Here is a 23,118-nt window from a genome sequence, read left to right on the forward strand (position 1 = left end):
ACACTATGGGCTTTCATGCTGTGTTTGTTTATGGCTGGGGGATGTGGGGGGAACATGTCATTACAGATAAACGTGTGCTCAAGCTACCAAGCTGAGAAAAACACGGACACCTGCAGTCAAGTGGCCTTACAAGCACCAAGATAATTAATCGGTGTATGAAGCATAACATCTTGTTATCTTTCCTTTGATGATGAGCACATCCATGTGGATATGACCAACTCACAAAACAGGGGTTTGAGAAAACTTGCCGAGCTTCTGACTAGGATCTAAAGGGAACTTTTGTTGAAATTTTCCTAGTAGGAAGTTTGAAGGTTCCTAATTCTAATCGAAGAAGTCACTGACTTGTCAGTGGGAGGAGCTTTTTCTCACCTGGCCCAGTTCTTCGTTGAGATTGGACGTCCGGGCCATGGCGGGTGTGTCCGACTCCGCATAGTACATCTCTGTATCCTGAACAAAACACGAGACAGGAGATATTAGACCACGAAGACAACATTTTAAATGTGCACACATACGGGTACGTATGTGTGCAAATATACACAACCAACACAAAAGCATGCATGCTGGCACAAATACAAAACAACATACACAGGCATACATTGGTATTGCTATACTCGCGAGGACAGCAAGGTATTACGATCATTATAAATGCCATTTCTACCTCCCTGCTTTTAATGCCATTTTTAACCCAACCCCAAACCCCTTAACCACAAACGGAATCATTGCCTTATAGGCTGTGTGCATAACTGTAGTCCCAGTTTGCTGAAGGTGGCATACCCATTTCCTGTTCATTTTCCCATAGCTTTGTTTGATTGGCTCCTTCATATGTGTTTCCGGTTCAGAACTACTGCCAAGCCAATCAAAACGAAGCAATGGAACAATGAATCGGAACAAGAAATGGGTATGCCATTTTCAGGAATCTGGGACTACAGTTATGCACAGAGCCTATTTTTTGCGTAAAATCTTTAACAATGAAAACAACATTTCCAGGAAAAAGGTTCTCACAAGGTTGATTGCTCAAGTTCTATTATACTTGTGGGGATATCTGGCCCTCATAAGTATTGTAATACCTGGTACACACACACAGACAGACAGACAGACAGACAGACAGACAGACAGACAGACAGACAGACAGACACACAGACACAAGCTGACCATACCCAGTTAATGAAGAGGGCCTGTGTGAACTTGACCACCTCCAGAGTCACTAGCAGGCTGATGGGAATCAGGTTGTTGTACAGGATGATAAACGTCAGCAGGTTGTATGCAAAGTTTACAGAGATGTCACCTGCACACACACACACACACACACACAGTTAACACATTCTGATAGCACCCAACTATGAATACGTCAAAGGTGTGTGTGAGTGAGTGAGTGAGTGAGTGTGTGTGTGCGCTCACCAGCACGGGACAGGTACCAGCATGCCTCCTCTGTGTGTTGTCGGTTCCATATTGCAGCACCAACAGAGCTGATGAGAGCCATGACCAGCAAGATGCAGAACAGAACCAGAATCTGTACGTTGGTCACTCGCTCCACGTTGGACCGTTTCAGGGGCGCCTTGGTCGAGTTCTGTGTGTGTGTGCGCATTTCTTACTTATGGCCTGATTTATACATTGCTGCGTGTGGGTGTAGCACACCAAAAATAGCCGATGTACAAGCTCACAATGTGTCGCAATGTGACGCGTCGTGAGTTTGTAGATCTGCTATTTTCAGTGTGCAATCCACACATAAGCCGCGCAACCAAGTGCAAATCAGGCCAGTAGTCAAACAGATCTTTAAGCAACCGTGCAATGTCATTCGTTTTACCTGCATCAGCTTGGAGTCATGCCCAGTGTAGACTATGATTCCTACAACCCATTGTGTGTTCCTGAGCTGGGCTCCTCGCAGCAGCACCTGGTCTGGACCAAGAGGAACAGGGCTGGGGAGAGAAGGAGTTAGGTTTGGGTGAACCTGAGTTTGGAAAAAGATATGGTGTAAATTAACAAGGCGTGGTACACATTATAATCCACAAGTGTAAAAATGTACTCTTTTGGAGTAAATTTACACTGAGGATTTTACTCGGAGGCATACAGTATCATGGCTCCAAACTTAAATTAAGTAAATTCAGAGTGCACGTTTTTTGGACAAAAAAGGCCAAAAAAGGCCAGAAAACTAACATTTAGAGTGGTAGAGCCCGCACTCTGACTTTATGTTAAAGACACCCTTTATTTGAAAATATGGCAACGTTTCATTATTCATCACAATGAGTGAGTTGCTACAATCTGTAAAAGCCTGCATTATGGTTCCCCATAGTCTTGCACTGTGGTTTTTTAATATTGTTCATATATTGTATTATCTTTCTTTTTTTTTGTTTCCTTGTTTTGTTTTTTTTTGACTACTATGTATTTTGTGTTGTGAAGTGCACAGAGACCCCTTGGGGTGATGTTGCACTATAAATAAAAATAAACTGAACTGAACTGACTGTCAATGACATGAAGACCACAGTGGAGCAATGTGATGAAAGAACTTGGTGAAACATTGCAGGAAAGTTGACTTCCTTGGCATCATGAAACAGTAAACATGACAGTAACAAAACAAAAAAAAGCTGTTTATGTAGGCTACTAAGTAAAGGTTGACTGAGATGCTAAGCCCAAAACACGCTCAGCCTAGTTGGTTTATACTGTAGTATGACAGTATTGTGTACCAAAAAGAGCAGATTTACAAAGTGTAAGTGTGCCTGACAGCGAGTCGTGGTTTCGATTCCCGAGCCCGACGACCTTTCACTCCCTGTCTCTCCCTGTTTCCTGTTACTATTCACTGTGCTATCCAATAAAAGTCAGAAAAAATATTTAAATAAATAAATGAAACCAACACAGACTGCTGACAGTTGGTTGGATAGGTCACTGACTGTTGTGTGACATAAAATTATGCAGTCCACGATCCGCGACTCTACGTTGTGGACAGAGATGAGCTTTTTCATTGATCATTTAATGTAAAAAGAGTTTAATTTTATGCATGACGCTCCTTTAGACCTGAGGCTGATTCTAAAAACACCTTCTAAATCCTAACAGTTGATATACCGTAATTTTCGCACTATAAGCCGCACCTGAATATAAGCCGCAGCAGCTAAATTGAATGATTTGTACATATATAAGCCGCACTGGACTATAAGCCGCGGGTGTAAAATCCATAGATTTAGGCCTAGTGGCCTAGTGGCCGTTAGCTGTAAAAATCCATAGATAAGCCGCACCGTTATATAAGCCGCAGGGTCGAAAAATGGGAAAAAAGTCGCGGCTTATAGTCCGAAATTTACGGTACATATGGCAACATCTAAAATGACACAGATGCTTTCCCAGATTGAAAGGGTTAAAAGAGCAGCTGCTAGGGTGAAATGTTTGGATATGTCACGCTTTGTACACAACGCGCTGTCAGTGAAATCTCTCGTCCCTTTTTTGGCATTTGCAGCCACAAGTTGCTGTAATAAATGTGTGTTGTACTATAAACACAAGTTTGGCCCATGGCTCTAATTGTAAACAAATAATGTTAATCACATTGTCATATTGCTTATTGCTAATGCAATACAAGATGGATTTAGGGTCGTCGGCAAGTAAACGCATTGTCATCGGCAAGTGTGGCACCCTGCTGACCTACAAAACGGTTTAATAAAACGGCCTTAAAAATGTCAGAAATAAGAAATAAGTGAAGGTTTAGACTTTGCAAACTACCTTTATTACTGTGTGTACAAGCATGTGTATGGGGCTGACAAAAGAAAAGGTCAAATATAAAATGAATTATTGCGATCAAACTTTTTGGGTGCACCAAAATCGAATGCTGGCGGACCCAAATGAAAAAGTTAGGCGCACCAGTGCAACCAATGACAACCGTTTGTCTGGAGTCCTGTGATAATTTAAATATCTTCTCACCATATGCAGACCAGCTGCTAAGATGTAACTGAATAACAGCATAGTGATGATGATATTCTTAATAATGTGTGTGTCTTACTTGTGGTTTTCCAGGCGTAGAGTACCAGTGAAGTCATACAGGTGTCTGTTGGGGCCTTCACACTCCAGACGTCCAACAAGACCTATCAGGTCCTCCAAGGACTGGAGACCAGCCGTGAGAGAGAGACCCTGACACACACACACAAAGTTAATTTAACACAGAGTATAAAAAGGGGTAAGACTGTAAAAGTGTGCGTGCAATATGAGAATACGTGTGTGTGTGTGTGTGTGCAATATGAGTTTAAACGAGTTTATGAGACACATTTGAACAAAGGTTCTGTTAAAGGAGGAGTTCACCCAAAAAATTACTTATTTTCTATCAATTACACACCCCATGAAGCCTTGATTTCATGGATTTATTTTTGTTTTTGTGGCATTCCTAAGACAATAATTTGATGACCGTGTGTATTTCCGGTAGGACACACAAATAATCTACTTTGTCTCCTACCGGATACATTAGCCGGTAGGAGACGGGAATCAAATTATTAGCTTAGGAATGCGACAAAAACAAAAAAAGAATCCATGGATTCAAGGCTTCATAGGGTGTGCAATTGATAGAAAATATGTCATTTTTTGGGTGAACTCCTCCTTTAAAGGGAATCAACAAACCAAATTGCTCTATTTTTTAGTTACTTGATATAAATCACGTGTCAACTCTGAAACAGAACATCCCTGGGCATATTTTTTACTGGTTTGTGCAACAAGTGATCTTTTTTGCCCTAAAAGTGGCCCTGTGGTGCCCCTATAGGCAGGAATCTTCGGGCCACGTACGCCGACGTCTAATTGCTCTTTTTGTCTGAGGAAAAGTCATCGGTATCCAAAATGTTCACTCCCCCTATATACAATAGTGATAGTTCCTCCAGCCACTCCCCCTCCCTCTCCACTGCTGCTATACACCCGTTTCATTAAAAGAACATGTTAAAAACTAGTGGCATGGATAGAGAGGCAATGAAACCAGAGACCCTTCAAAAAGGTTCATACCTGTCTGATCTTCAGATTGGTCTCTCCATCCAGGTTGGAGGTCTCTGTGTAACACATGGCCTGGGGTTCACTGTGAACAGAACACAAATCCCCTTACAGAGTAAAACTTTTATTATAACCTAGAATAAAGATACCAAGGATAGGACAGTGACGTCACAAAAACTCAGATGTGTGATTAGCCTGTAGTTTCTTGGGACCAACAATAAGGCTAAAGTTACACTTTTTCCACACTCAACATGTAGTTCTAACAGAAAGAGTGTATCAAAGAGTCGCATGGACACTTTCTGTTGGAAAAACATCATTTATAAGTATAAGCATAAATTATCATTAATGTGATAATAGCGTGGTTTGGGGGTTCAATGGGCCCATAAGTCTTTGACTTCTACAATTTAGGCATTTAGAAAACGCTCTTATCCACAGCAAGATTGGAATAAACGACATTAACCCTAGTCAATGAACAGATGACATCACTGATGATTCTTGGGTATCTTTATGCTAGTCTTAGGGGCTGTGTCTACAGAAAGCTTTTTTGAGCTACCAGCGTCTTTCTGATGTGCTCCTTGCGTTTCAGTGTTCTCGGCATCCAGCGTTTTTTGGCCTCAAGTAGAAAATAGTTCAGATCAAGTCAGCCAATCAAAATCGAGGAAGAGGCAACGGTCGAAGTGGAAAACTGTTATCCAACACACATCGCCTTCCCCTATGTCGAAGATCAACAATAGAACAGACTGATAGAACAGACTTCAATATAACTGTATGGATGGATAGTACCGAATATTGATAACAGAATTTCAAACCAGCAATTATAGATGTGACATTAATCAATCAAGCAACTGAATGGCCTATTTCTGGCTTGGGCTGCATGTAGCTGAGGCTGCCTGTTAATTAACCCACTTAATTAATGGCGATATATTAATAGGTCTACCTTTAGGAACATACAACTTCATGCTGAACATAGCAAATAAGATGTAATAATTATACTAGGTAATCATTTGTTAATAATTTAATATACCGTTTTTGTTTAACCTAATAGCGAAATAGAAAGCATTTCCAGGAGACAAGACGCTAGTACGCAGTGGGTTGGAGTGTGACATGCACACAATCCACATTGAGCGGCATTATCGCAGTGCACTCTGGACATGATGTCCAAAGTGCTCCGGCACTCAAAAAAATGCTTTCTGTGGACACACAGCCCCTTATACTACAACTATACGTATAAAAACAGTGAGGTGAAAATGACACAACACATCTATAGTAACTCACACAACTATTGTGTTTGGAAAAACTATGAGTGTTAAAAACTTCACATCAGATGAATGGCAATGGCATTTGATGGAATACAGACAATACTCCAGAAACACAAAGACTGACACATACACAACTGTGCATGCTTTTAGACACACAAACATGCATGCTAACACAAGCACAGAAATGCACACACGCACGCACAGCCACACACACACAAACAGAGGAGGCTGACCTGGAGGACACTATGACCATGTCAGCTGGAAGGTGCTGTCCATTAGTCACTTTCACTATGTCTCCTACTGCCACCTTGTGGCCAGGGGGCAGCATTACAACAACATGGGGAGAGAGAAAGGTGGACATGACAAGAGAAACAGGTAGGTTGTTAGAAAGGGAGGGGAGTTAAGAAAGAGAAAAACTGAAAACAAGAAGTGGATTAATTAGAGACCAAGGGAGAGCAAGGTAGGGAAAGTGACAGGAAGAAGTTCATAGCTCACAAGTCACAAGGTTTGTACACTAGCATTTTGGCATTGGGAAATGACATGAATCTACTCAATATGAGCTGTTAAGTAGATATGTGTTGGATGCTATGTCCGGAATGTCAAAATATTCAACTATAGCCACTTGGAAATGGATGTGCCGACTTGCTTAATATTTACTTTGATGAGACATTTCACATTTAACTTTCTTCCTTGGCCTACCTACATTTTGCATTGATCGGTCCAGTGGTTACAAGATTAGCCATGGACAGACACACAGACACACGCACAGACCCACTTCTAGGCCGCTCGGCCTCTAGGAGCCACATTGTAAAAACAATGACTTTTAAAAGTAACAGAATATATTTAGCTTCTCAGACGTAATGCATTTTAACTTAAGTACCTATTGCCATAATTTCATTCAGTACTGAATTGTGGGGAGTTTTGAAAAACGTAAATTCATTATTGACATGATTATTATACCAAAAGTGGTGTGGCGGCGAAACAGACCCTTTTCACATTTTGCAAATTAATGGATTTACAAAGTGACAGTTATTCACTGTGAACAGAAACATTGCAGGAAAGTTGACTTCCTTGGCATCATGAAACAGTAAACATGACAGTAATAATAATAATAATAATAATAATACTACACTTATATTAGTCTGTGAGCCAGGACCCCAAATATTGGGTGATTAGTATCATCTGAGGGGAATAATTCTCATAGTGTTTTTTGGGTACTGTAGGTATACACCCCTAGTGCTAGGAAAAATGTGATAGCCTTGCATCGGTAGTAGCTTTCTGTGTGTTATCACTCCTTGTATAACCACATGCCAAAACACAGTTTTCAAAATCCGAATGAAGCATTCTACTTCAAACTGATAGTTCTCTATCAGTTTGAAGAACATCCTGTATCAGCACCACAGCCTTAAACATGTACTGTTGTTAGTAGTATTGGTGTATAAAGTACTTGAAAACCATACTTGAGTAAAGGTACAGATATCTTACTTGAAAGATATTTTACTCCAGAAAATTTAAAAGTCCCTCATAAGAAAATCACTTGGATCACAGTGTTCAAGCAGCTCACATCATGTACTTTACACCATTACGCCATTACACCAAAGAAAGAATTGTTCTTCTGCATCCATTAGCTAGTTTTATACAGTATGATTCATTCATCCTCAATAGCGTCCTGGGATGAATGATGGTCTAACTCTGAACTGATTGGATCATTGTTAGAGCTTGTGCCCTTATCATCAGCGGGATGCTCAAAAACACAACAAAAAAATAATCTTCATCTTGCCAGCCTGCTTTCACTTTTCTTCCACAAAAGACGCTTCCATGCCAGGGACGGAGCGACCTAGCTGCATGCACAGAACATTGAAATATCTAATTCCTATTTTCTCAATATTCAAATCAAAGCCTGTGCACTATAGAAGACTGGCACAGAAATGATCCTTTCAAACATCAAAATGCGTGATTCATTCATCCTCAATAGCGTCCTGGGATGAATGATGGTCTAACTCTGAACTGATTGGATCATTGTTAGAGCTTGTGCCCTCATCAGCGGGATGCTCAAAAACACAACAAAAAAGAATCTTCACCTTGCCAGCCTGCTTTCACTTTTCTTCTCACAAAGACGCTTCCATGACAGGGATGGAGCGACCTAGCTGCATGCACAGAACACTGAAATATCTAATTCCTATTTTATCAATATCCAAATCAAAGCCTGTGCACTATAAAGGACTGGCACAGAAATGATCCTTTTAAACATCAAAATGCGTGAATACAGTATGAAGCAGGCCCTAATCAGTTATCATAATGGAATATGTCCATTGTTGTGTCCTATATAGCAGTGGTTCCCAAACTGGGGGTCGGGACCCCAAGGGGGGTCCGCAAATGATTTTGGAGAGTCCCCAGATGATTAGCTTAATGTGCAACATTGTCTTCTCATTCAACAGTAAACAAACCAACATACAGTATAAGTGTATAAAAGGTATCTGCACATTTATAAAGTTACAATTTAATTACTTTTAAGACCCATATGCTGCAACCACATGTATTTCCAGTGCTGAACCTTGCATCAGTTTTGCAATGCAGCTGAAGAATGACTGTATAACATGCATCCCACCGGGATGCACAATTACATTATAGAGCTGTTCTGGTTGATTCCAGCATACCTGCAAGGTGTCAACAAACGGCTCCATATCAATCGTGAGGTGAATACTGTACATGTCAACCAGTGACCATATCTGCTGCCTGCTTGGACACCAGGTTGGATGATAAGGTGCGAGAGAGACCTTGACCTGACCTTTAGCACATAGTCCAAAGACTGACCGGCAAGTGAAAATATAACATTAGAAATGTTATATTTGAACCCTAAAACCACCTTTCTAGGTTTAACAGTATTATAAAGCCATTTAAGCTCCTGGCAGCCATATTGGACGCCATCTTGAAAATGATGGCTTTACGAGACATATCATTTCCTAGATTTTTTTGTATGTTCTTAAGCATGCCTAGAGGTACCGGAACCAATTGAAAAACCTTTTGTATATACATTTATTTTTTGGGGGGGGGGGGTTAAGTAGTATGTTTTCATATATTGACCCATGTACTTTTCGCCTAGAAAAATAAAATAAAATGCATGATAGCACCCATAAAGCTACCATTGGTGAAAGGCTATCACATATTTTCTAACTCTAGACATGCATACCTTGACAAAAATCACTATGAGCATTATTCCCCTCAGATGATAATGAACAACCCCCCTGGCTCACGGACTATATAGCGCTTTTCTTAGTACCCAAAGTCGCTTTACAAAACGATTAAAAAAAAAGCTGTTTATTTAGGCTACTACGTAAAGGTTGACTGAGATGCTAAGCCCAAAACACACTCAGCCTAGTTGGTTTATACTGTAGTATGATGGTGTCGTGTACTAAAAAGAGCATTATGCTTCAGGAAACTATAAACGTAAAGAAGAACTGGTGACATTATGGCCGGTCAATTTAACATTTGTCCGGTTTACCGGTTAAATTGAATGAGCTGTACTTCCACGTGCTTTTTTTCCTGCAAACTTCTAAATAAAGTATCCAATCAAAAATCTTATCGGTCGCGTTGGTCGGACAAAAAAAAACGCCCAGCGGAAACTCTGACCAGAACACAAAACGATTATACAAAACCCAGGACAGAAAATGATAAGCAAACAGATGAGGACAGGAAGAAAGAGACAAATGTCTCTTTTCGACCAGAAGAAGTCAGTGAATCGTGCTATGCCGTTTGCAACGCAGGTTCTGGATTTGTTTCCATACACTATGGCTCGGTTTCAGATACCTAATTTGGGCCCTGCTCAGGAGGTAGTACTAACCCTGTGTTCTGTGAACCCAGAACTGCGAATGCGATGTGATATACTAGCTAACAATGTGTCGGTGATGCACCGCAAATAAACAAAAAAGCCATCACAGAACTTCACCCGTTCTGGAAAGTCTCAGGTTATGGAAGGTTCTGGGTTACCCTTCGTAGTCGAAAAGAGCCAGAGTGAAAGAAAGAGATACCCTGAGGGACTAACAGGCCTTGAGCTCTTGACAGCAGTGGTGTGATGGTTAGGAACAATGATGAGGAGGACTGCGTTACCTGTTTCCAGATGATGGTCTGCCATGCTCCAGCTCGCAGCACTGTGAGGCAAGGACAACACAGCCATCAGTCAGCCTATAGAGCGGCTCTCATACAGTATTCATACACACCCAACTATTGTGTGTGTGTGGCTGTATGACTTGCAGAAACAAAAAACAGCCATTCACTCAACCATGAAAGGCAAACAAAAAACCCATGGAAAAAACATAAGCAGACCCATGGAAAATGCACACACTAATCTAATCAGAGACCAATGATACAAATAAAGATTTCATTCATTCATACCAAACTCTCACATCTCTCTCCCTCACAAATGCATCTCAAATCTGCACCTACTACATTAACGATGGTAGCTACAACAGGTGTGGTTGTTAAGATGTTATAAAAACAACACACACACACACACACACACACACACACACACACACACACACACACACACACACACACACACACACACACACACACACACACACACACACACACACACACACACACACACACACACACACACACACACACACACACACACACACACACACACACACACACACACACACAGTACCTGTGGTTTTCTTCTTGTTGACGGTGTTGTCTGCTTTGTGTCTATGCTGCAGAGACAGAGATGTGTCTAAGGGTCAGGTCAATTTATACTTCATCTTACAACCGTGTCACATGCCAAGAATTGCTCAGCAAAAGTCGCTCATCAAAAAAGCAGTGAGTGACACGGTCGGATGACGAAGTATGAAGAATGAGGAGCCGAACAAAAATACATTATACTCTTATGTATCTGTACACAAGATGTAACAATAAAGACCAACTTGTGACCTTATACATTAGCATTCATGTGCGGCATTTCTTCTTAACATCCAACTCAGAATCCTAACAAAATAATGAGTGAAGCCATGATCCATGTCCTGTCCTGTCCCCGGTCAGCAGGGGGCACTATGATACTCACATAGTCCTCTATGATCTCTTTGATTGCTGCTACGGTCATGATGAAGATGAGTGGCACCAGGGTGGTGTAACGACCCGTCGGAGATACGTCGGGGATTTGCTGAGAAGAAGCAAAGTGACTGCGCTCAGAAATCATTGTTGTTATCGAATATCGGTAAAAGATCTGACTTAATGCATTTCTGCTGTCTTTTAAAACTGGACTGTAAAGAAACTCAGGATACTGAGGGCAGAGAGGAGGAATGACGTGCAACACAGGTCCTCCTGAGCCTGATTGGAACCAAGGACATTGTGGTCTGAGCATAAATGTGTGTAATACTTTAAGAAAAAAAAAATCTTGGACAGTAGTTCTCAAAGTGGGGTCCAGGGACCCTCAGGGTTCCTTGAGGGGGTTCCCGTAAGGGTCCATTTGGTAAGGGTCCATTTGTGCACTCTCAAGAGTTATGGGGGTCCTTGAAATTAAAAGGTTTGAGAACCACTGATCAAGACATAAATACAAAATCCATTAATAATATGAATAATGTAAATTGTACATAAGAATACAAAACAGTAGTGCAACATCAATTCAAAATATGACTGTAAATGACATAACATGTGATAAATTACGTTATATCGGAATGGCATAGACTGGCATACTCGCCGGTACCGATACCAGCATTTAGGCCGGAAAAGCTGCCGAGACTGGTATCGGTATCGTACAACTCTACAAAGTATACAGGCCTTAAATGGTTAAGCTTTTTTTGTGAAGCACAGTGCACAGACATGAAGGGGGGGGGGGGGTAAGCTTTTGACCCGATTGTCAATGAGTGTAGCGTGAAGCTCAGCGTAGTTTCAGGAAAGTATCAGCTATCCCCGTACTGGATTGAAATAAAATACCAACCTTCTGTTTGTGCCTTAAGCATTAACTCTATAAACTCTGGTCATGTCCTTTTTACAACATCAATGTTTTCAGGACAAGAAGGCTGTTTGCAACCAAACTCACATCTAAAAGCATTCAGAGAGGGTGGCTATTTAGTCAAACCAACCAAAACACAAGTATTCAGCTAAAGCCTGATTTATACTTAGTTGCACGCTGGTGTCGCATGCCGTAAACAGCAGACATACAAGCGCGCGACCAAGTATAACTGAGGCGTAACAGAGCTGAAGGCTGCTGCTGCTGTTGCTGCTGTTGTCGTCGTGGTGTGGGCAGGGCTTACCTGCATGAGGGCAATGAAAAGGAAGAAGGCGTTGGCAGCCCGCCTGATCTGCTCGTACAGGAACCGTGGGAGAAAGGTGAGCACGCTATACTTGGTGGTACTGTGGAACAAGATCAGGCAAGAATGTCAGGGATCACATTCCCTTAATATTCATGAAGCAGAGACTAGATCAAGCATTTGGTGAAAAGAAGTGTGTGAGTAAATCTGGCATTTAGTTCCATGCACCAGTGGTGTTATCTAAAAGCACACCACCACAACTAAATCCTAATTCACGCTTCATTAGTTGCACAATGGTGAGGCTCTTGCCAAAAATAACTTGGTTGAGAAATTCGGTTATTTTCAGCGGGCGAAGCTGCCGTGCGATGAAGCATAAATTAGGCGTAAATATGAAGAGACTCCTTTGGGTTTCAATTATTACTGTACTTGAAAACCAATTAGCAACACTCAAGTGTCCTCTGGGAGTCCCAAGCAAACGGATCCATTATGGGGCGCACACACATTGACCCCTATAAATGGAGCATGCCGTAGTCCAATAAACTAAATTTAGACCCAAGGCTTCAGAAAAGGACTGTGAGAGGCCTTGGCAGCCTCAGCTTGTCACTCAATCGACAGTATTGATCAGACAACTGTCTCAATTTAGTCTTGATATACGTAGCCGGCAGCAAACGTAAGAGCTTTTTAAGAGACCCTAAAAATAAATGTTGATGTATCAAGTCCTGCTTTGTTCCCATCCATTTTGAGTGAAATTCAAGGGCCCCTGTAATGGCTCTTGCCTAATGGTTTGTGTTTGTCCGTATTAGTGTGTGCGTATTTTTGAGTGCCAGAATTTCCTTGAAATGAACACGAACCCCCTCCCGCCCAATCACACACACAGAACTTAGGGGCAGGACATCTAACTCCAAACTGAAAGAACTGCTGTTAATTGCTTGTCTGACATACTGCACACATGTCACGAACACACACAAACAAACCACAACACGACCCCATTGCTCTGGATACCTCAGAATGGATGATGCTATACACATGATCCAGTAGAGCAGTACCTTAATCTAATCACAGACCAATGATACCAGACAGACAGACAGACAGACAGACAGACAGACAGACAGACAGACAGACAGACACTTCTGTCAATGTCTCATGCAGTGGATATAATGCTGGTTGATGTTTCAGCTGTGAACTGCAGGGGTAGTGCTGTCCTGGGGTTAAGCAGCTCTGCACAGTCCTTACAGAAACAAAGTAGATGTGCTCAGTGTAATAACACAGCCCACAGACACATACTGTAAATCTGATCTGGAGGCAGAGGCAAGGCATTCCTCTCATAGTTAATGATGCAGATTCAACCACATGAACATCCCTATTCTGGACATGTCATAATAGGTGGCCATTCAGTGAAAATGACAATCATCAGGCTTTCTCTTGGCCAAGCATGTTCACAGTAACCAACCACAAAAGATTTTCAAATGTCACCAGGAAGTAATTTAATGGGCACCTCTTTGGATTTAGTATTAAACTGAAACTGAAAGATTGTTCAAACATAACAAAAAAAAAGCAGATCTACACGCTCACGATGCGTTAGGGATGGGGATCATTACTTTTTATTGATTTTGATCCCCTTATCGATCGTGCTTTCCATTATTGATAGCTGTTGGCAAATTGGTTCTAATCTGGGGCACTCTATCACTTTCATTAAATTTCCGCAGACAATCAAAGGTAGAGTACCGTATGTTGTCTTCAAGAGATGCGCAACATTGAAACAATATGCACTTGCAAGCCATTAAATTAATGCTTCTTGTTTTACCGGGAAATGGCAAACAGAAATTCTAACGGAAATTAAATGCTTGATTTCAGTGACATGACTCACGCCTCTTAAGCCAAAACCTCATTTATTTCCGATTATCAATAACTTCGGAATCAATTCCGATTCTCAATCCCCATCCGTAGTTGCGACATGTTGTGAACTTGTAGATCTATTGGTGTAGAGGAAAGAACAGAGGGGACCAAGACAGTATATACCCCTGGGGGACCCAGGGCAATGAAGTAAATAGGGTTTTAAGTGGTTCATTTAGTAGATTTGTTTGCATGTTCAAGAAGTATTTCCACCCTGAACGTTATCAGTGTCTTCTATGATGGACAAGGAAGGAGGGCAACACTAATGATCTGGCTGTGTAGAACAAACAGTGAAGTCAGAGAGAAGTGTAATGGAAAGGAGAAATGAGAGTAGGGATAAAAGCTATGAACCTCTAGTCTAGGAGAAATCAATAACGGTATTGAACCTTTAAAACATAAACTAAAGAGATACAGGAACATCAAAGGGCATGTCTGAGAGCTGGTCTCCAATGATCTCACCAATCACTGATCCAGGGGAGGCGCTATGGCATTTGTGATCCAATCAGATGAGCCACTGAATGCCCACCTTAATCTTATTAACAGAACTGAAATAGGGCCCTTTTAAAGCAAAATCGAATCTCCTGGCAGTAATGGCAGATCAATGGATGTTTACTGACAAGGCTTCCACCCACGAAAACATGAGGAAAATGTTCCTATGGCGCCAGACAAGACATTGAACTGTACATGCGAACAGGACTGACATCTGTTTGAAGGGAACTGTAGCAGTTGGTTGTCTGACAGCAACAACCTAGCATTTATACCCACAAGAGATCCCATTAAATATGCACACAGCAGCTGCCTGCGAGGACATTGATAAAAGGGATTCCGTTTGGCCCTGCCCATGACCCTGGTCAGGACAGATAACCACATGCCCAGAACATTCACCCACATGTTAGCTGTTTAGGACGTAACACACTACTCTGTAAATAAAGAGTCTGGTCCTGACATGCTCTGTACAGTGCGTAAAGTGTCATGATATTGATTGATTACATCAATACAATACTACAATGCCGTTGGACTATGTCCCACTGCACCCCATTTATAGTCCCAGTTCTCTCCTCAACCAGTCATGACTGAGCCATGAGCTGTGACTTAGGCTTAAACCATGTGGTAGCACACAAGGTAACCGGAAGAGTAGGCACCTGAGAACACTGGGCACCATTTAAACAAATATGTATTTATTTTATATTACATCATATATTTACATTATTTTATAAATTGGGGGCCAAATATAATCATGACATTTAAGGGCTAAAATATGCCTACAATTGCTACAAATTGTTATAACACCTGTGGATAGCCCAGTCATTTTGGGCAAACAAGTAGCTGAAGGGTAACTTTTGGTCTGATAATGATGCAACGTGCATGTTCAAATCATGTATACTTTACATTACGTCTGACCATTTTCTGATCTAAAGCATACATTTTTCTGAATTTGTTTTATGGAAAAAATAGCCCATTTAAGGTCTGTCTCTATGCATTTTTATGTATGCGTTTACCTTGTCGCTAAGTCACTCTGGATAAAGAGCGTCTACTAAATGCCTAAATTGTAAATTGGGGTGCCGACAATGTTTAAGTGCCCAGTCGTCCTGCATCCGCACACATCATGCCGTCTTTGGAGAAGGGCATGTCCATGGATTAATTCCTTGATGGAACAAATCCATCCGAGTCTTCAAGAAGCAGGCTGAAACTGCCCTATACTCTTTTGTAATCCATAGCTGTTTAACACCAAACTGTCCTACAGTGCTTCACAACAGTTAATCCAGGATTTAAATTGTGAATCCCAGAAAACATTTTGTTCAATTTAGTTTAACACAGTTTACTTACTGTCTGCAATCTATATACATGCATTTGAGGGTAGCCTAGGTAATTGGCTTTCACTGCCGGTCTTAAAAGGGATAGTTCACCCAAAAAAAATACTTTTCTTCTATCGATTAGTCCCATGGAGACTTGAATTCATGGATATTCTTTTGTTTTTATCGCATTCCTAAGCCAATAATTTGATGACCAGCGGACCGGTAGGCAGCGGTTCCGGTAGGAGATACAAAGGAGACTCTTTGTGTCTCCTACCGGAACACTGCCGGTCTTCAAATTATTGGCTTAGGAATTGGACAAAAACAATAAAAATATCTAAAAAAGTCATTTTGGGGGTGAACTATCCCTTTAAGTATTCATAGCCAGTAGCCATATTGATTAAGAAAATTAGTCATGTTTTAGGCAGTAGTTTTCTTGCCTACCTGTGTTAAATGCACTTACTGTACTAAGTCGCTTTGGATAAAAGCATCTGCTCAATGACTGTAATGTAATGTAAATGAACTGTTAAGTAAAGCACTTTATTGCTGAGATTATTCGATCATGTGACATCTGATCATGTCTGACTCTGTGAGACTGCTACAGATGTAGACCAAAGTTGCAAACAACCACTTAATAAGTGAGTTATTATATAACCTTATCAATAGGTCTGTCAAGAGTAGCCAGAGGTAAATGTAGAGCTGTGATTCATTTGAGTTTTTATTGGAACTTGCAATATAACAATAAAAGATGTAAGCTAAAGCAGCCCATGCCAGCTATAACTTGTGCACATAAAACAAAAGTGTAAAAGCAATACAAAAATTAAAAGGTTAACCACTTAAACCCCAGCATCGTATTGTGGGGAAAGCTTTTGCTGAAAATATATAGCAGATCAACCAGCTCATGTCCATCGGCTATTTTCAGCGAAAGCTTTCCCCATGCACAATTACAGAAAAGACACTATTGAGCCCTGAGGGACTCCGGTTACCCATATGGGGTTCAAGTGGTCAAACGTCCAAACTCAGAAACTGAAACACCTTTACCTGACATGGTTATCGCAGAACTTGGTGGTCTGGGGCCGGTTGAGGAACACCATGCGCGCCGTGGCGTCTACGGGATCCGCCTGTGATGTGGTCCCGGACATCTCATCATCTGCCTTGCGGTAGCCGGCGGACGAGCAAGCGGGTCCTGCACCGTTGGATGGGTGGGAGGAGAGAGGAGGAGGCGATGAGGCTGGGGTAAGTGACAGTGTGAGTGAGTGGGTGTGGGAGACAGCGAAGAGACACACAGACAACAAGAGATGATGTGCTTTACAGTTCAAAAGTGGAGCCACTAAATACTAGAAAGGCTACTATGTATGCTGATGTAAGCTGGCGGTCGATTCGTTTGGTGACGTTTCACCCCCATTATAAACACTGCCTTGTCTTTCAGCTGCCTGGACCGTCAATGCATGCACGTCAATGCACCCCACCCCCCCCTCCAACCCGGTGTTGTAGAATGAATGTGCTGACTGAGGGGCGCACAAAGGCGAAACAAACACGTTTTTTTTGTGTGTGCATGTTTTATCAGAACTTTTTACTTTCATGTAACCGTTGACATGAAAGTCGTTACAATGTAACGGCCGCTCCGAGGGAAAGTAGCACACAGAAGTGCTGCAGCACACTTGCCCTGCGTTAAAACAGCCTCCCCATTCATCTGCCCTTTGTCACATTTATTATACCCCCGTTTGGAACCTCTCCCTCCGCTGTGTAGCTCCGAGATGACCGAGGTCCCACAGCGTAGGCTGCCGGCAGAGCGCGACACCGGCGAATATTGGCCAATATTGTTGATTCTTACATTTTTCCGCACATCGCATCCAAAAACTAAAGGCATTTCCCCCTGCTCTCAGATGTTACATTTTAGCGGTCAAGAAAATGTAAGCGACGGGTTGAAACAAGCGTTTAAATCGCTTATTTAATCAGCCTGTGGCATGTATTCCCAATGCAACCTTAACGGGAGCAGTAATGCGCATGCGAACGGGGGGTTGACTGCAGCCACAGGCTGGCAAAAAAAAAAAACTATAAACGCTTGTTTCAAGAATCAAGTTCGTCGGTAAAACATTTCTGGACCGCTAAAATGTTAAATATCTGAGAGCAGTGGGGACGAGCTTTACTTTTTGGATACGATGTGCGGGAAAAGGTAAAAGAATCAACAATATTGGCCAATATTCGCCGGTGTCGCACTCTGCCGGCACCCTACGCTGTGGGACCTCATCTTGGAGCTATAGCGGAGGGAGAGGTTCCGATTGGAGCTATTAAACTACCCCATTGCCACCACGCTACACAGCTAAATGCATCTCCATCTCCCTCTCACCAGTGGAGCCTTTTCCACTCTCGACTGTCTGCGCTAAATAATGGAGCGGACGGAAAGACACGCGGACGGACAGCCAGGACAGGTCTTGGTCGTGACGGTTTACCCGGCAGCTGCTTCAACAACGACCCAGCCGGGCGACGACAGATGGAGCAGCACGCCGCTCGTCACTTCTTGTCTTCTTGTCAGCGAAGCTCCCAAACAACTCATGTGAATGATAGCAGAAGCCAACCGAAACGGCCCGACGCCGCGTCGTCATCTGCCGCTTCCGAGAGCCGTCATTCGGCCTTTATTCGCCCTCCGATTTGATGCCGAGCGGCTGATTCCTGACTGTAGTCTAGACAACGACACACGGCCTGCGACTGCGTCTCTTCCCGCGAGGAACCCTGTGAGCCCCTTACAGGCTGCATGCGGAGGGGGAAGCTGGGGCTCCGCGTTTTAAAGGGCCAGGAGCCTCGTATCGTCCCCCTGCTGCAGGCTGCTCTACAGTCAGTCACACAGAGTCGGCTCAAATGACATCCCCGAGACCGGAGCCATCCATCAAGAGATCACTTTCGAACGGATCTGCTCCATGCACTTTCACTCTCTCGACTTGCCTGTGGCAGCCTGTGTAACATTCGATGCATTTTCATCACCAGACCAGTACTTGCAAATTAGGGACCTGGCTGGTAGCAATGATTTTACATGTTTTTGCATGTAGCCAAGCAGGTAAGCTGTACCATTCATTTCTTGACATCTGTGTAGAGTTTATGTGAAACAGAAAACAACAGCAGGATGATTGCATCAATAATTCAGAAAAAATATAACAACAGGGGCAGGGTTTAGCAGATGGAATATCTTCACTGTTGAAAGTGTAGGCTACAGTGCCCTGGGCCCACAGCCAATAGATGTGATCTTTATAACATAATCTTTGACAGTGACATTAGAGTGATGAAGTGTAAATGGACCCAGCCCACCAAACCTATCTAGCACCTCTCCACGTAGAATGCAGAAACGGTCGGCACCAATACTCTCTGCCCCAGTCAAATGCGGAGACCTCGGAAAAGGTATTTCTGGGGGCCCATAGCCATAAGAGTACAAATTGTGTACAAATGTTAAGCAGATTTTTCAATCAAATTCAAAAATATTCATTCAATAATATTTTTTGATAGCTGAAGCAAAAATAGGGTTAAAACTGATTTTGATGCGTCCTTGAGCTTGAGGTGCATGGTTCCAGTGGGTCCCCAGCAGCAAATAGCCAATATAAAGTGGCTATTTGAAAAATAGCCAACCTACAAGCTCATAATCTGTTTTGTTTTATATTTTATGGGAGGGCAACGGACAATACAGGACAATGCAGAAACATAACAGATGAACAAGATGTTGCATATTCTAGGCAGAGGTATTGTTGAGGAGCGGATTAAATAATCAGGCTTTCTCTTTCTTATTGGATTTGGTATTAAACTGAATAATATCTTTCAAAAATGTCAAATAGCCAATCTACAAGTTCATAACATGATAGCAATTAAGATCATTTCAATATTTGTCATATGAAGTATATAGGGCTTAAAAGGTAGGGTAAGTGACATTATTCGTTAAAAACTGGTCAAAAGTTTTTAATTAAAAAGGTAAAATCTGTATATTCAGATAGTAATCATTGCTATAGAGTGTTTTTTCAGTAGGGGTCTCCCCGTCACTCTTCAATAAACATAAAATACTTTTAAAGAGAGAGTAACCATTTATCAGCTTCAATTTTATAGTAGTCCAGTTTCAGTTTTGTCTGCTTATTTCTTTGTGTCATTCGTTTATTTTGTTGTACCTTTATTTACCGCTGAAAACAAATTCCCTTTTTCAGTTTCAGTTTCTCTGTATCCTGTATGAGTTATCTCTTTTGATTGGATAAATGTTTCTGTTTACTTAAGAGCTGGAGAGACAGGGAGGAAGGACCTGTTACTGAACAATAAATGAGACATATCAGGCCTGGGTGCAACAGACGTTTTACAGGCACGTTTTACGTCTTTCCATGTGCAATTCCTTCCTACTGCAGTCTTAACATCCAATGTTTACATCCCACGCACTGCACAAGGGAGAGCACTATGGTCAAAGTCGAGATTAACCGATAATAACCAGCCTATCTCCTCAACAGGTTATCACCTAATGGACCCACTGGGGCCATAAGTCACAATCACAGCTCAGTTTTCCACCCAGCTCGCTGAGAGCTCGGGTCAAACAAGATAGTATGGTTGTAAATAACTGTTTGAAGGCGGTTCAAGGTTAGAGTTAGTGAAGTGAAGACAAAGAAGTGCCATTGCTTCACTGCAAGAAGACACATAAGGGCAATTTTTTTATACTTAGTTGCGCTCTGGTGTCGTGCACCGAAAATAACTGATCCTACAAGCTCCACTGTGAGCTATTTTCGGTGTACAACACCGGCACGCAACCAAGTGTTAAATCGGGCATTTCTTGAGACAGATGAAATGAATGAATGAAATTACTATTTAAGATTATTTTCCTTGTTTCATGATTATTTCTTTAATCAAGTCATACCATGAAACAAGACAGATTCTTAAAACCAGCCAAATTATCTTTACAGAAGGATAACTTGACTAGAACATTTTTGAAAGCAGCCCGAGAAGTCTGGATACAAGTAATGCAAATGTGTTATAATAATAATACAGATGAAGTCACTGGTAGGCGGGTTTCTGAACTGTCCAAAGTCCTCCTCTGAGACACAGAGTGAGTAGAAAAAAATGGTACCATATAATGAGCATTATGTGGACCAATTATATGAAGATAGGTTGAAAATGGGTGAAGTCGTCCTTTCAGCTTGCTTTTTTTGCAGAGTGCTGCTACTTTAAATCTGTCTTTTCTTGTCCATTCTACTATAGTCAAGAAACTTTCCTTCTATTCCTATATCATCATGTCCCCCTCATAGTCTTATGTCCTCTTTTTTGTTAGTCTGTCATCATATATTACGTACCTTTTAATATACCTCACTTAGCCAAATCGATGCTCTTACTCTGCCAACAACACCATTATTCACGGTCCTCCTGCTGTTTTGTGCTATTTTTACTCACACAATTTATATTTACAGTGCTAGAACATCTCCCTTCCATCACCTCTCTGACTTTTTTGCTCTATCCATCCCCTTCTCTTCTCTGGCCACTTTCTCCCCTTCTCTGGCCACTTTCTCCCCATCTCACAATCCTTTTCAGTCCAAGCAGATCAATATTGGCCTTCTCAGCAACACTCTCCTACACCGATTCATTCCTGAGCGGATCAATGCCTTCATTACTCATCTCTGATGGTGTGGAGGCACACAGTCACTTTGGTAACTCATTACTGATGAGCTGCTGTCGAGTCAGCAGTCGAGTGACCACGGAAGGGCACAGCGAGGTCAATTACACATGACACACCCAGACTACCTGGCCAGGTGCAATAGACCTGACAGACAGCGGTCACCCGAGCAGGTAAAACTAGACCGATCCTTTCTCACCGAACACCCTGACCCTGCCAGCTAGTAGCTACCCATCTGGTTGAGGAAGCTAAGAAAGACTCATTCGCTGTAAACTGACATGGTATGTCTAGGCAGCCACTAGCCAGAAGCAACCATGGTATGATTATAACAGGAGTTGACTATTTATAAAGCCTTTAATACCGGTGTCATAAGTTTGAAACAGGAGAAGTAAAACATCACAAGGGGTCAAGCATATATGGTGATCGGCTCAAAGAAAGATCTGCAGAAAGAAATCTGGTCAGTTCATTCTGACAATTTAGATAGGTAGCTGAGATTAATCCATCAGCCATCAAACCAGTCATCTGAACTGGACTTCACTCATCATGTAATAACATCTTGTGCTCCAAGCCTGATGTTTAGGGCAGAACCCAAGCTACCCTGGCCCGGTGCCAAACTTTCACTACTAAAAAGCAGGTCGTGCTGCTGAATAATGGATTGGGGCAGGCGCTGCATAATTCATCCACATTGCCCAGAATGGCAGAGCATATTTCACCAGACACCCTGCCATGCTGTGCCCTTGCCATCAGTCAGGGGGCGACTCAGATGTCAACCAGTATCAGTGCATCGGCAATTAACCCACCTACCAGTGTTGTGTTCTCAACGGCATGAAACAAAGCTTTTGAGATGTCTACACGTTTAATCTGGTCTTTCACCCAGGCTCAGCCGTTTAAGGAGCCAACCGCTTTTTTCCCCTCATCATAACTGCAATTGTAGATCAATAACTACAATGATATCCTTCCGTCTAAGCATTAAGAGAACTGAGCACTTTAAACATTTTGATCATGTCAAAGCTGACAAACTATTTAGGTTAAATTTGCACTTGCAAAGTTACATGCAAATGGCCAGTGATAGCAAGCCTTCTTCAGTCTGTCCCAATTATGCTTCCTGTCTAGCCTCCTGTGCGCCTCTATCCAGCCCATAATCCCGCCATGCGGTCAGGAAACTGTTACCTACGGAGTCTTGTCTGGTCGCCTGACCCCTACGTCCCATGGCCGTGCTGCTATCCAAGGCGACCTAAAGGTCGTATTCACAGGTCCAGGTATACCTGGTCACCAGGGTGCCCACTGGGTCCAGTTTCGCACAGGGACGATGCAAGAATTATGAAAGAAATCCTCTTACAAGATGCTAATCC

General features: G+C 42.2%; 1 protein-coding gene across 6 annotated transcripts in view; it reads right to left on the minus strand.

Moving 5' to 3' along the window:
- atp8a2 (ATPase phospholipid transporting 8A2) overlaps positions 1-23,118 on the minus strand; it is a 72,114-nt gene that overhangs the window by 43,536 nt on the left and 5,460 nt on the right. For 2 of the 6 annotated variants that reach the window (XM_080418224.1, XM_080418225.1), the window contains exons 2-13: positions 17,185-17,329; positions 12,461-12,560; positions 11,269-11,367; positions 10,876-10,921; positions 10,311-10,351; positions 6,437-6,510; positions 4,960-5,029; positions 3,980-4,107; positions 1,805-1,916; positions 1,399-1,567; positions 1,158-1,285; positions 370-447 (exon numbers count right to left, since the gene is read on the minus strand). In XM_080418224.1, the coding sequence (XP_080274350.1) occupies positions 370-447; positions 1,158-1,285; positions 1,399-1,567; positions 1,805-1,916; positions 3,980-4,107; positions 4,960-5,029; positions 6,437-6,510; positions 10,311-10,351; positions 10,876-10,921; positions 11,269-11,367; positions 12,461-12,560; positions 17,185-17,329 (1,190 nt within the window). Of the gene's footprint in view, positions 1-369; positions 448-1,157; positions 1,286-1,398; positions 1,568-1,804; positions 1,917-3,979; positions 4,108-4,959; positions 5,030-6,436; positions 6,511-10,310; positions 10,352-10,875; positions 10,922-11,268; positions 11,368-12,460; positions 12,561-17,184; positions 17,375-18,493; positions 19,009-23,118 lie in introns of those variants that run through there. The other 4 variants (XM_080418226.1, XM_080418227.1, XM_080418228.1 and 1 more) reach the window with 4 other exon arrangements.

Source organism: Gymnoscopelus braueri (assembly GCF_963280865.1).
Source record: "Gymnoscopelus braueri genome assembly, chromosome: 21".
NCBI classification, from domain to species: domain Eukaryota; kingdom Metazoa; phylum Chordata; class Actinopteri; order Myctophiformes; family Myctophidae; genus Gymnoscopelus; species Gymnoscopelus braueri.